Source organism: Mercenaria mercenaria, chromosome 1 (genome assembly GCF_021730395.1).
Source record: "Mercenaria mercenaria strain notata chromosome 1, MADL_Memer_1, whole genome shotgun sequence".
Taxonomy (NCBI): Eukaryota; Metazoa; Mollusca; class Bivalvia; order Venerida; family Veneridae; genus Mercenaria; species Mercenaria mercenaria.
Window position 1 is genome coordinate 42,211,471 of NC_069361.1, and position 12,722 is coordinate 42,224,192.

Below are 12,722 nucleotides of genomic sequence, written 5' to 3' on the forward strand. Positions count from 1 at the left end.
GGCAATTGATTTTTCTTACAGAATGAAATCAAATTTGCTTGGGTCAACTAAATGAGTATGTTTATAACAGGATGCACTTTAGTGCTTTGAATGTCACTATTAGTACAGGGCTGTGATTCTTCTCTTGTCAGTTGTCAGCTTTGGTGAAATATATACAAAATTGTAATGTTAAAATTTAGACAAAGGGCGTTATCTTGAGATTTCCTCTTTTTTGGTCAATTAGCAATCTTATCCCTGAATTATATTCTGTACACAAAATTATGTTTTTATATTCAATATATTAGTGCTTCAAGGACCTAAGATACATAAGGTATCAGGTGATATTCATTTTCTCTGTTGATAATTAACTGGCTAAAAGTTACTTAGCTATAATTACGTGTATTGAGTGGTTTGAGATAAATCTGGAGACTGCATTTTAAAGTTACCCTTTGGTTGAAAAAGGGAGAGGGAGAGGTGTCTTATCTGAGTTGACAGTTTAACTAAATATAAACATTGTGAGTTTTGAATTCAACTCGTCAACTGCAGTTTGTTTTCAGAACAAGTGCTTTAAATTCAACACTGGTTAACTTAGGTTTTCAAAACTGATCTTAAAAAATCAGCTTCTTAACTGCAGTATGTTTTCAAAACGAATTTTATAACTTCAACTGATTCACTGCATTATGTTTTCAAAACAGATCGGTTAACTGTGACGTTTTCAAAAATCTTTTGATACATTCAACTTGTTAACTGCAGTTTGTCTTTGAAAACAAATCTGGAAATAAGTATGTAAGGTATTTGAGAAGCGTAGAGGTCTATGTTGTATGTATCATGTAGTTGACAATTTTCTTTTAGAATCTATTTTCTTACACATGCATTATATTTGTCAATATTAATATATATTTATACATGAGAACTTTTTTCATGAATTAAATTCATATAACCTTATAAAGTATGTCTTTTTTATACTTAACAGAACCCATTTTCAAAGTGAAATATTAGCGGGTTTCAACAGAGCAATTGAATTTCTGCATTTTATATCTCCTTAAAGTCATTATATGATGGCGTATGCGTCTGTCCGTCCGTCCTATTTCATTTTTGGTGCATAATAACCAAGACATTACCTTTAAACTTTTCATATAGGTAGGTGGTGATGAGACCACATGCAGACACATAGACCGGGTCCATAGGACAGAGGTCAGTGTCTTAGATGGAGCTCAAAGTTCAATTTGTCAAACGTAGTAACCATTTCAAGTTGAGGCTTTTGACTAGACATGTTAGACGGTGATGAGATCATGTGTATAAGGCATGAAGGTGATAGGTTGTTGAAACATCAGGTTTGTCCGTTATCCGAAGAATAAGTTAATAACCAGTCAAGGTATTGACTTAAAACTTTGCGTACTGGACTGGTAGGTGACAGTATGAGGACGTGCTGAGTGAGTGAAACGGTTAGTAGGTCAAGGTCAAAACTATGTCAAAGGTCAAGTCTGTCCTTCATAATTTGTGTCCGGACGGTCAGTTATCGGATAACCATTCTGGGTATTCACCTCAAAATTGGCTATAGGTAGTTGGAGATGAGACGATGAGCAGAGCACATGGTCCGTATTGGGAGGTCAAAGATCAATGTCACAAAATGTGGTCGTATATCAAATCTACTCTTCCTATGTCGTGTCTGAAGCACAACTTCAAATGTATTCAATGTATTGACGTGAAATATACGGACATGCAGGTGATATGGATAGTGCAACAATCTTAATTGCCCCCAGCCCCTCCCCTACTCCACCCCACAAAAATTAATGCGTTTCTCTTTTCTTTTTTTTTGTCTTAGTATCCCGTCCCTCCAACAATCGCACCCAACAACTTCCTTCTCTTGCCTTAAACATCTGGCGTATAATACCGCGCTTTGCTGAGCTATTGTGACGTTTACTGGCTGACTGGAAAGTCTAGAAGTGTCTTGAGACGTTGGTAATGTAGGTGATAAAGAATATGTTTGCAACTTTAACGTCTGAGTGAGACAAAATATTTATTGCAAAATTTATTTGTAGTAGTGACATCTCTACGGCCTACTGATGCCTGGCACTGTGTTTTCTCATGGCGCGGCTCATATATGTATGCGTAAGAAGCAATTTGTCCTCGGCCTCTTTTTCATGTTGGTAAATTGTCTACCTCCTTTTTAATGATTACTTACAATACTGGTATGGAATCCGAAAGTACTGGATATGTCAATTTCGCTTCAAGTATCACTATATGTAACTGCAGGACGAAATAATATATATTTCATCGCGACGACAGTTTTTTTTCTGGTTTGATATTTTGGGTAATTAGCTATAAATCTTCTTTTATCGTAATCAATCGACCTTTAATCCATTTAATAACGAGGGGCAATTTGTTTTGGACCACTAACAAAGACAATTTAAGACATACCTGACCTCAATTGTCGAAGATAAACTACTTGTGACTGTTTGCGCATTTATTAAAAAAACACGAGAATGTCGGGCATCTAATTAATGGAGAAAATGAAGAAAAAAGCATGTATAGTATGCAGTATATACGCTTTCTAGACAAGGAAACTACAGACCCAGTTAGTGGGGTTTTAGAAGAAATAAACATGTATGTAATGAAGTGCTACAGTTCTGCACTTAACCCCACTTCATTACCTCATCCGGCATGATGTCGCGATATTTGATCCCCATTGTGTCTTCGGCAAGACAAAGGCGTGAACTAAAGGTCTAAAATATCAAAATATGTCTTAGACCTTTTAATAAAAAGATTGGTTAAATCTTCGATGACAAATCAGAATTTTATAAAAGAACAATGTAACCGTTCGCCAAAAATGCCTGTATTGAAAAACAAAGAAATGACAAAGTGTATTGTCTACATTAATGGCGTTTTATATTATATCCAATGTAAAAATACATTGTGAACCCCCAAAATATATATTTTTATCAGGTCAAGTTGGATAAAAGAAACGATATTCATTGCCAAAATAAATGGCGTCTAAATGAGAGAAATATTTAAATGCCATTAACTGCACAGACAGCATGTAGAATGTTTTAAAACAGGATTATTCTATCTTCATATTTCAGGTAATATTTCTCATTTGTTTTGTTTTTTATAAATGATCTAGCCACCACATTTGAAAACAATCATGTTTTCTAGTTTTACTTTGCAGCGTTAAAAGCTACAAGAATATTTAAAGAACAAGTTAATTCAAAATAATAGTGGGTTCTCTTTTTGGTTGATTAGAAATTTTAATGTCTACGTTGCCAAGACTCGTTAAGGTGTTATGTCAGAGAAAAAACGCTTAATAGTTGACCACATGTAAAAAAGAACAAATGGTTTCGCTCAATTTTTTGTTTCGATTAGGCTTTTGTTGTTTGCTGTTTTTGCAACACTCTAAGCTGGTACACTTCTACTATGTCGACAGTGTATAAATATAGTGTATATGATGCTGTTTTATTATTTATTCACTATTTCGTGATATCTTAAATTCATTCTGTAATCTCATTAATTAGTTTTATTTTAACATAAGAACTTAAAACATAATGTATTTGATGATACCACTAATTTCATTTTAAGATGATTCTTTAAATGTACTTTCTGATATCATAAAATGATTTAAAGATATCTTAAAATGATTTAATGATTTAAAGATATCATAAATTGATTTAAAGATATTACAAAACAGAATATTTTATATCTCAAAATACGATTTCTATTACATATGCTTTTATTTGATTTAAAGCTATGTTAAATTCTTTTTGTCATATCTGAAACCTCACTTATGATATCAGTAAATCATTTAAAGATATCGTGAAATGTGTCTGATATATGATATCCTCCTTCTAATTCAGTAGTATTATTTGTTTAATGATGTAAAATCGATTTTAAGATATTCAGAGACTCTCTTTATTTTTGAATGTCAATAATTCATTTAATATTTAATTCCCTTTAATGATAATTTAAATTTATTTCTAGATATCAAAGAGTTCTTTATTGATACAAAATATGAGCCGTGCCATGACAAAACCAACATAGTGGGTATGCGACCAGCATGGATCCAGACCAGCCTGCGCATCCGCGCAGTCTGGTCAGGATCCATGCTGTTCGCTTACAGTTTCTCCAATTCCAATAGGCTTTAAAAGCGAACAGCATGGATCCTGCGCAGGCTGGTCTGGATCCATGCTGGTCGCACACCCACTATGTTGGTTTTCCCATGGCACGGCTCATATAATAAAGATAACGTTAACCTGAATTAAGGATATCATAATGAATAACTGATTTTAAGAATTTTACATACGGATTTGCGATATCCATAAATGAATTTAGGATAATAACAAAAAAGTGATTAAAAGTAAAACGGCACCCCATAATAATGTATTCGAATACAATCTATAATCTTCTGTAACTTGCGATGTTGTTGAAATTTCTCAGATCGGAGATGTAGATTTTCATTCACTTTCATGGCGACGCCGACGGCAGAAATTGGCCTGAAGAGGGTGCGGTTTTCTCTTGATGAGGATAAAGAATCAACCCGGAGTCCCGACGATAACTACCAAGGACAATGGGATTTTCTAAAGTATTTTGTCTTCTTTTTTCTACTCTGTTTATGCATTAGAAACTATACTTCTGTTGCACACCTATGTTTTGAAATTCACATCTTGGCATTTTTTAAGTGAAGAGATAACTTGTTATCCAGATTTCTTGACCAACAATGTTTTTGTTGCAAGGAGTAAACAGGCATTAATTGAGCTGTAATAGAAGATACACATGTGTTACTAGTATATGACAGACAAAAGAATCACATAAAAGCTAACAATATACATAAGTATATGATAAAACCGTGCCTAGGCCCTGTTGTATAACCAAACTATTTTTAGGCGTGGGTGAATATTACTACAACGCAGCTACACAATATTGTCAACATTTTACCTTTGACAACAGGGGGAGGGAGAGACTAAAACATCAAATTATTGGTACAGCAAAACTACTTTGGTGGTTTGGTAGGGCAACTTTCGCAACTGAAGGAAAGTCTTATTTTTTTAAGCCGTAGGGAAGGGGCTGACTACCCCACCTGCATCTATGCTAGTGCACCACCGACGAACTGTACAGTCTGACTCTGCTTTTTTCCAGATACTTGTTAACCCTACGGGAGGAATTCAATGTAACAACTGTCGTCGAAAGTCTCGTTCAGAAGGGCGTCATTAGTGCAGACGCTGGAACAGACGTCATGCGTCAAGGCAATGCGCGTGCGCAGATTGAACTATGTGTACAGGAAGTAATGAAAGGCGGACCGCCTGCGTATACGGCACTCTGTGATACCTTACAAGAACATGGTTACAGCAATATTGTGGAGGCATTAAAGGGAGAGGGCAACATGAATGCGCTGGTGCCAGGTAAATTTAGTTTGTACCATCAACAAACATGTTGATATAACAATACAAAGATTCTGTCTTGCAGAAATTCTATATAACGAAGTAAATTTCAATTTATTTCTGATTCATTTGAATCAGCTCTGAAGAGCAAATCTGTCATACAAAGGAAGGTACGAGTGTACATAACACTAAATAGAAAGAAGGCAATTTAATGCAACAATCAAGTGCTTTCCCACTAACAGACTGGTTTAATTGCTATTTCAATATGGAATTGTACATTATACAGTTATTGAATGGCTTGCCGGTCAATAGTTAAAACTGTTGCCCAAGGTTTGAAGGATCCCGAGTCAATAGTTTTAGCTATTGACCGACAAGCCATCCAAAAAATGTTTTGTTACATGACATCAGAAATACTTTTATTGTATTTGTTTTGACTTTGACCTAGCAAAGTATAATGTGGAATTATAGACCAGGCAATAGCACAAACTATGTACGGGTAATTTACATATTGAGTTGTGTAATAACTAGGAACCTTAGCTATGTTAAATATAAATCATTATACAGATTCTAAATCTTAAAACTATGAAAACAGTTGCATATTGTTCCGGGCATCATTTTGTCTGATGTCTGGTCCATGTAGTGAGTATGAAAACGCCAGACTGTAATCTCTAGAGAAAATGTATAGACTATGAGATTTAAGAGCCGAGAACTAGCTAGCTTCACACACTCAGAAATGACCGATCATCGTCTGCTGTAATAATCTAATTACTGATGATTGCCAGACGAGAGAAACGTTACAGAAAGCATATAATTTCTCGATGACCAAAACTTCGGACAATACAATGTGTCTGAAATTACTTGGGGGAAATATAGACAAAAACTCTTGTAAAATAAAGAGAGTTCGCGTGCGAATATTTCAAATCTTATATCTCAAGTACAGCTCTACATACTTTCTATATCTTTAGTGAAATTACTTTTGCGCTCACTCCAGGAAGAGACTTCGAAATACGCCAGTAGAACTTGTACCTCATTTTGTAACTTCTGTTGTCATGGAAAAAATTGACCCGTGATATAAACCAAGATGACATTATTTAGCTGCATATGATAGTAAGAATATCTTTTCTCTTCATATTCATCCGTGTAAATATGCAACTTGGAAAATATTATATTAAACATAAGTTGTGTTGTTTTACAGAACTTTCTGATATGCAAGGGCTTGGTCCAAGAGAAAAAGTAAGTACTATTTAATCTCAAAATTATATTGTTCTATCTGGGTATAAAGAGTTTTAGACCAAACTTCTTTATAATGATACAGGTGTATTTCATTTGCTGGTCACCGAGCGACAGAGAATGAAACTGAAATGTATTAGTTAACAAATCTATTTTCATAGATTTGCCCTTGTACGTCCGTCCGTTCGTCCGTCCGCACGAGCGCACATCCGTTGCCTTTACTGATAAGTAATACGTTTCATAAAGGATATCTATTGTTTAAATTGTACGGCCATTTTTTAAGTTAAATATGTTAATTATGTGGCCCGAACAATGGAAAAAACATAATAAGGATAAAAACTTAGGGTCGGCCGTCACGAATGTCTCGTGCGCAGACTTATCAGTCATTATTTGGCAGAAGTCTTTCTTGTATATGATCAATGTACACAAGGAAAGGAGTTTTTGAAGAGTTAATTTGTAAACTCAAGTAACTATTTAGAGACAGCTTTCTACAGTTTCTAGCCCAGCGAGCAATATTGACTTATTGCATGTATCAGAAACATAGATGGTATATTAGCATTGCTAGAAATGAATTGACGGTCTATTTTGGCTACACACATATGAGTAATAAATATATAGTAAGACTTTTTATTCCATCATGGGCAGTGTCTCCACATAACGGCAGTTTATCTTGCCCTATTGCGCTAATGAGTTCGGTAACACGCTTTCAATTAATGTTAGAACAATTTTGAGAAGAATGTAACTTAACATTCGAAACAGTCCAGTACATGTAGTTCACTACACAACAGTTGCCAGACTGAAACTATTCCTGAAAGATTGCCCGATATAGGCATGTCGGTATTCCTTGTTAATTGTTTCGGGCCTGCAGGTATGCATTAGATGTGTGTAGGATAACAAATTAACCTCAAGCATGTATTTGTCATAGACTATGCTAATGACTGGTAAAAGAAAAAAAAAACCTTCATTTGACTTGTTTCGAAGAAAACTCATAGCGGCATGGAAAAGTAAAAGCGTTTCTTTGTGGTAATTTATGGAACGGTCGCTTCGTGTACTCTGTTGAGTTAAAAGCCCAAGGTTGTAAGACAGGAAAAGTCCCCAGCCCCTCCTAGCAAGTCGGGCCTGCAAATATATTCCTATCTAGCGGCACTCCAAAGTTTCCTAATACAGATTCATATCGTGATAAAAAATATTTAAATCTTATGACAGTGCAAAATACAAGAAGAAAAAAAAATGTTGTTTTTTTTTTTAGATTTTAACTCAATCGCTGTCCCAGTGCCCCTATTCCGTATCGTGTTCATAATGTTGCGATCAAATATCCACACAATGGCATGATTTTTATGCACTATGTTTAGATACACAAAACTACAAACTTAATTTGAATAAACAATAAATATTGAACAATACAGTTTGTAGATAAATGCATTTAAATCAAAATGTATCGATTTGGCAGAAGATAAATACGAACTTAAATATCATTTTTCGATCATATCTTTAAATATTTCAATCGGGGCGTTTCATGTAGATTATTATCTTAAACTGTATGCTGAATGTTTGAATTTTTAATACTATAGGAGTATTTTAAATGAAACTGGTGTAGCAAAAATATTGAGTAAGTCACCTTACTAGTGATACCATTATCTCTATTGAACATTTATTTGAAAGTGATTTTACTCGAGATGTTTCGGATTTGGATTTAAAATGTGTTTCTAAAGTTTATATATAATGAAATACAACCGGGTCTTTCACAAATACTGTCCTTTGAGGATGTCAGATGATGGACGTGGAGATGATGATATCGATGATGATGCCACTGACGGCGACGATGATGATGATTATTGCTGTTATTGTTGTTGTTGTTGTTGTTGTTAATGATGATGAAGATGATGGTGATGATTTCAGAATTCTGTTTATAGTCTTAACTTTAAAAGACAATGTCCGCTGCTGGATTGATACGCTTATATCGAAAATATTTCATTTCAGGTCTTCCTCGAAGTTATTAAAATGATCTGAAACAGTACGTGTTATACCCCAGTCACACATACGGCGCAGATAGCTACGTCTAGCCACGGATAGAAACGTAGTAATCCGTATCGATCCGTACCTGAGCCGTACCTTAAAGTAGTAAACCGTATCAATCCGTACCAGTCCGTACGGATTACTACGTTTCTATCCGTAGTTAAACGTAGCTATCTGCGCCGTATGTGTGACTGTGGTATAATATAGTTTCAGTTTTGTTATTAGCCTATATGGAAAAAGTCTCAAAAAGCTGCTCTTATAACTTCCAATTTTTTCTATAGTCTATTTATATCTATTTGCAGCAAACACACTGGAGCCAGAGTGCATCTCTGGTCAACCCAGACGGGATGGCGGTGCAGGGTAAGAAAATGGCTCTGGGCGCCTTGGCCCGGGACACTAAGGCGTCGCAGAAAGAATTCTCTGTCATCGTAGAACGTCAGCACGAGTTGGAAAAACAGCTGGTTCAAGTGATGAAGTCCCTGGACACGGCAAAAGATATGCTCATTCGCGAACGACAAGAGAAACTTGGACTTAGAGAACAGTTAAAAGGTCGGGACGAAGAATTAGTTGGAATGCAAAGAAAGTATCTAGAACTTCAGAAAGCAATGGCTAACTTACGTGACACTAATAATAAATATCATGAAAAGGTTACCAAGTTACAAATAGAAAACGAACAGCTACGCCGTGGGGTGAAGGACAGGAATGATCTAGAATTTGAACTCAGAGAACGCAATAATGAACTCTCTCGTTTGAAAGAAGTGCTGAATAGACAAGAGCAGCAGATGAAAACACAAGAAGAACAAATTGTCCAAAAACTTGATATGATTGAGAAAGTGGTTGGTGAACATAGAGGTTTGATAGAAGGTCAAGACAAACTCACTAAGACAATGTCGCAACAGCAGACGGACATTGTGCGTCTGTCGGAAGAGAAAATGGAGGCGCAAAATCAAATGGCGGCGCAGCAGCGCCAGCTGAACTTCCAGCACGCTCAGATAGTGATGCTGCAGGAACAGATGCAGAGACTGGAGGCACACATGAGCCCAGGTGCGAGTGGGACCATGCGACCGGAAAGCCTGCCACCCGTAAATACCCATCCGACCACTCCCGTCGGTGATGGACGCGGAAGTAGGTACATAGCGTCTTTGTCAAAAGGCTTGAATCTAAGGCCGTTTAACGCTCAAGGAAAACTGGAGAACTCCAAAAATACTTACTGGAGAAGCGACCCTGCATCTAAAAAGAGCAAGTGACTCGTGATGGTCTAGGTGTGTTTGTTACATAAATCTTGTGATTGTCACATATATAAGTATTACAGTTATTGTGTTCATTATATTCTACTGCATCATTGACACATTTTAGTGTCTGTAAATGTTTGGATTCTGTGTCTATTTTAATTGTAAGTCTTGAACAACTTGAATAAATCGTACATGAATTTTGTTTACAAACAGTCGTCACCCGAAAATTTTCATCTGGTTGAATTTTCCAGAGTACTTATTAGGTCAGAGACCACCGATTAAAAAAATTACAGGGAATTTATGGGGAATAAGGTAATCGTATATGGCAATGTTTAGTCCTTTCTGATTGGTTACATATGTAAAGAAACAAAGAAGTGTTTTGTTTTTTTTTTGCAAAATTGGACGTTTTTAGTGCGTTTAGAATATTTTATTATACATTTTGAGAATATTTGAAAGATTTGATGTGTGTTAAAAAGTTTCACGAAACGGTTCTCGACCACCATGCCAACAATGTGGGGACTCATATTCACACGAAAAAAATATTCAAATAAAGGACAATTGAGCCGTGCCATGACAAAACCAACAGTGGGTTTGCGACCAGCATGGATCCAGACCAGCCTGCGCATCCGCGCAGTCTGGTCAGGCTCCATGCTGTTCGCTTTTAAAGCCTATTGGAATTGGAGAAACTGTTAGCGAACAGCATGAATCCTGACCAGACTGCGCGGATGCGCAGGCTGGTCTGGATCCATGCTGGTCGCAAAGCCACTATGTTGGTTTTCTCATGGCATGGCTCAATTATTCATATGTTTTTCATCCATTATGTTTGGGGACTAAGACGGTTCTTGAAAAATAATAGATAAGATATACATGTTTGGATTTATGGAAGGTTGTACACATCATAATGTTATGACTGAAATCTCCGGGAAAGCAATTGTTGGTCTCTAACCTAGATACATAAAGATAATTGATAACTTGGTGATTATTATCAAGAGAAAAAAGAAAATAACCCTGTCTAGAAGAAACCACATATGAGTATTGAGCTTCATGTTTAGCAGATTGTTGTGTTTTCATGTGAAGACAGACTCATACAATCATACATGTATAATCATCACAACAACCTAGTACAGTCATGATGACTTTAAGGTGTATGAATCAGTACATGTATAGAACTTGAAGTTTGAGAAAATGTCACTGATTGGATAATTCATAGACAAAGCTGGAATTAATTTCAGGTTAGATTTTACGTTTATTTAACACTATTGTTACTGTACATTTTAAACATGTTTATAGGTAGCCTAGGATCTCAAGACAATGTTGTGACATTTAGCGTATTAGGACACAACGTATGTACCTGTCATAATATTGGAATTGATTGTGAACCCTTAATTGTAAAATGCATGTTCATTCCCTGAAAGTATTGTCGTCTGCGGAAACAAATGATGAAACATTCAATAAACCATTGTGTATTTTAAAATGTTACCATCACCTGTTGAAATATACTGTACAACAAATGTTATAGATATGCATCATTACTATTTCTTGAGTAGTGAACGACTTTCATATGTCACAACTTAAATTTATTACGAAAATGTCATAAGGTGTTATATGGCACAGGATCACAGTTATTTGCCCTTGGTTGACCTCGGTAAGGAAGTGGTTACGCGGAAAATAGCTCCTCTGTTTGATTGTGAATATTGATGAAGTTTTGAGTGAAAGACTGCAATAAATGGCATAATTGAATAGAGGATATATGGAATCATGAGTAGGTACATGTACAATTAGACAGAAAGAGAATGTCAGAATATATATAATATGACTTATATAGGTCTATGACTTATGAGGCCACCATTTTATACATATATTTCAAACATTTAAAGGCAGAAACACCCTGACCCACCTAACGTGAGGGGTTACCCCCTTCCGTACCTAACCCCACTCGGCTCGCCGATGCCGACTTCATTCTTTAACTGTTGCCGCTCCCCGCACCCCAATGAAATATTTCTGGAACCGGGTCAGTTATACATACACTTCGTATTACTCTACACTTTATAAGAGATGTCTGAAAAGAATTTGTCCTGTTGTCGTGTTTTCGTGTCGGCGGGGCGAAAACACGAAAACTCGACAAATACTTAATTTGTCGAGTTTTCGTGTTTTTTCGTGTCGGCGGAGCGAAAACACGACAACACGAAAACTCGACAAATAATGTATTTGTCGTGTTTTCGTGTCGGCGGGGCGGGGCGAAAACACGACAAATACATAATTTGTCGAGTTTTCGTGTTGTCGTGTTTTCGCCCCGCCGACACGAAAACACGACAAATAAAGGGCGCCGACACGACATATTTATACCCGCCAACACGAAAACTCGACAGATAAATCTGTCGTGTCGGTGCCCTATAAACATCGAGTTTTCGCGTAAAATTTGTCGTATTTCGTGTTTTCGCCCCGCCGACACGACAACTCGACAAATTAGGTTTTTGTCGAGTTTTCGTGTTGTAGCCCCGCCAACACGAAAACACGAAATGGCAGAAATGAGCCACCATACCTCTCTCACAGAGTCAGTGAAACGGAAACTGCTATTATTTTGCTTTGCTGCAGTCTATGCTTCCGAAGAATCTTCTTATAGATTTTATTAAAATCACTCAGAACTTTTTTTTTGTAACTTCGGTCTGAAAACAATATTTCTTTGTGCTTATAATACATCAGGCGGTTTTATGTAGTTCATTTTAGATGAGCCGGAAGATACTGGTCATGCAAATACAAGAGAATTGCTTATACTATTGTATACATTGTCGTGAAACTGTGTTCTCATGTGGTGTAACAGGGTCTAAGGTTCACTATTCTAGCTACAACAACAACAACTCTGTTCTCTATAATATCTACTATTTAATATTGT

The 12,722-nt window shown here is 36.3% G+C and overlaps 1 protein-coding gene across 1 annotated transcript; it reads left to right on the forward strand.

Annotated features, from left to right (window-relative positions):
* The first annotated feature begins 2,907 nt into the window (after nt 1–2,907).
* LOC123540902 (golgin subfamily A member 6-like protein 7) lies at nt 2,908–11,347 on the forward strand. The gene is made up of 5 exons (XM_045326231.2): nt 2,908–3,062; nt 4,411–4,555; nt 5,110–5,372; nt 6,547–6,584; nt 8,900–11,347. Exons 2-5 carry the CDS (start codon nt 4,440–4,442, stop codon nt 9,842–9,844), a joined length of 1,362 nt encoding a protein of 453 aa, XP_045182166.2. The 5' UTR covers nt 2,908–3,062; nt 4,411–4,439; the 3' UTR covers nt 9,845–11,347.
* Nucleotides 11,348–12,722: the final 1,375 nt, after the last annotated feature.

Excerpts from the sequence above, each read along its gene's own strand:
- LOC123540902 (XM_045326231.2), top strand. The coding sequence starts at position 4,440 with ATGGCGACGCCGACGGCAGAAATTGGCCTGAAGAGGGTGCGGTTTTCT. Across the intron at positions 4,556-5,109 it reads GGACAATGGGATTTTCTAAA|ATACTTGTTAACCCTACGGG; the intron begins GTATTTTGTCTT and ends GCTTTTTTCCAG. Across the intron at positions 5,373-6,546 it reads CATGAATGCGCTGGTGCCAG|AACTTTCTGATATGCAAGGG; the intron begins GTAAATTTAGTT and ends GTTGTTTTACAG.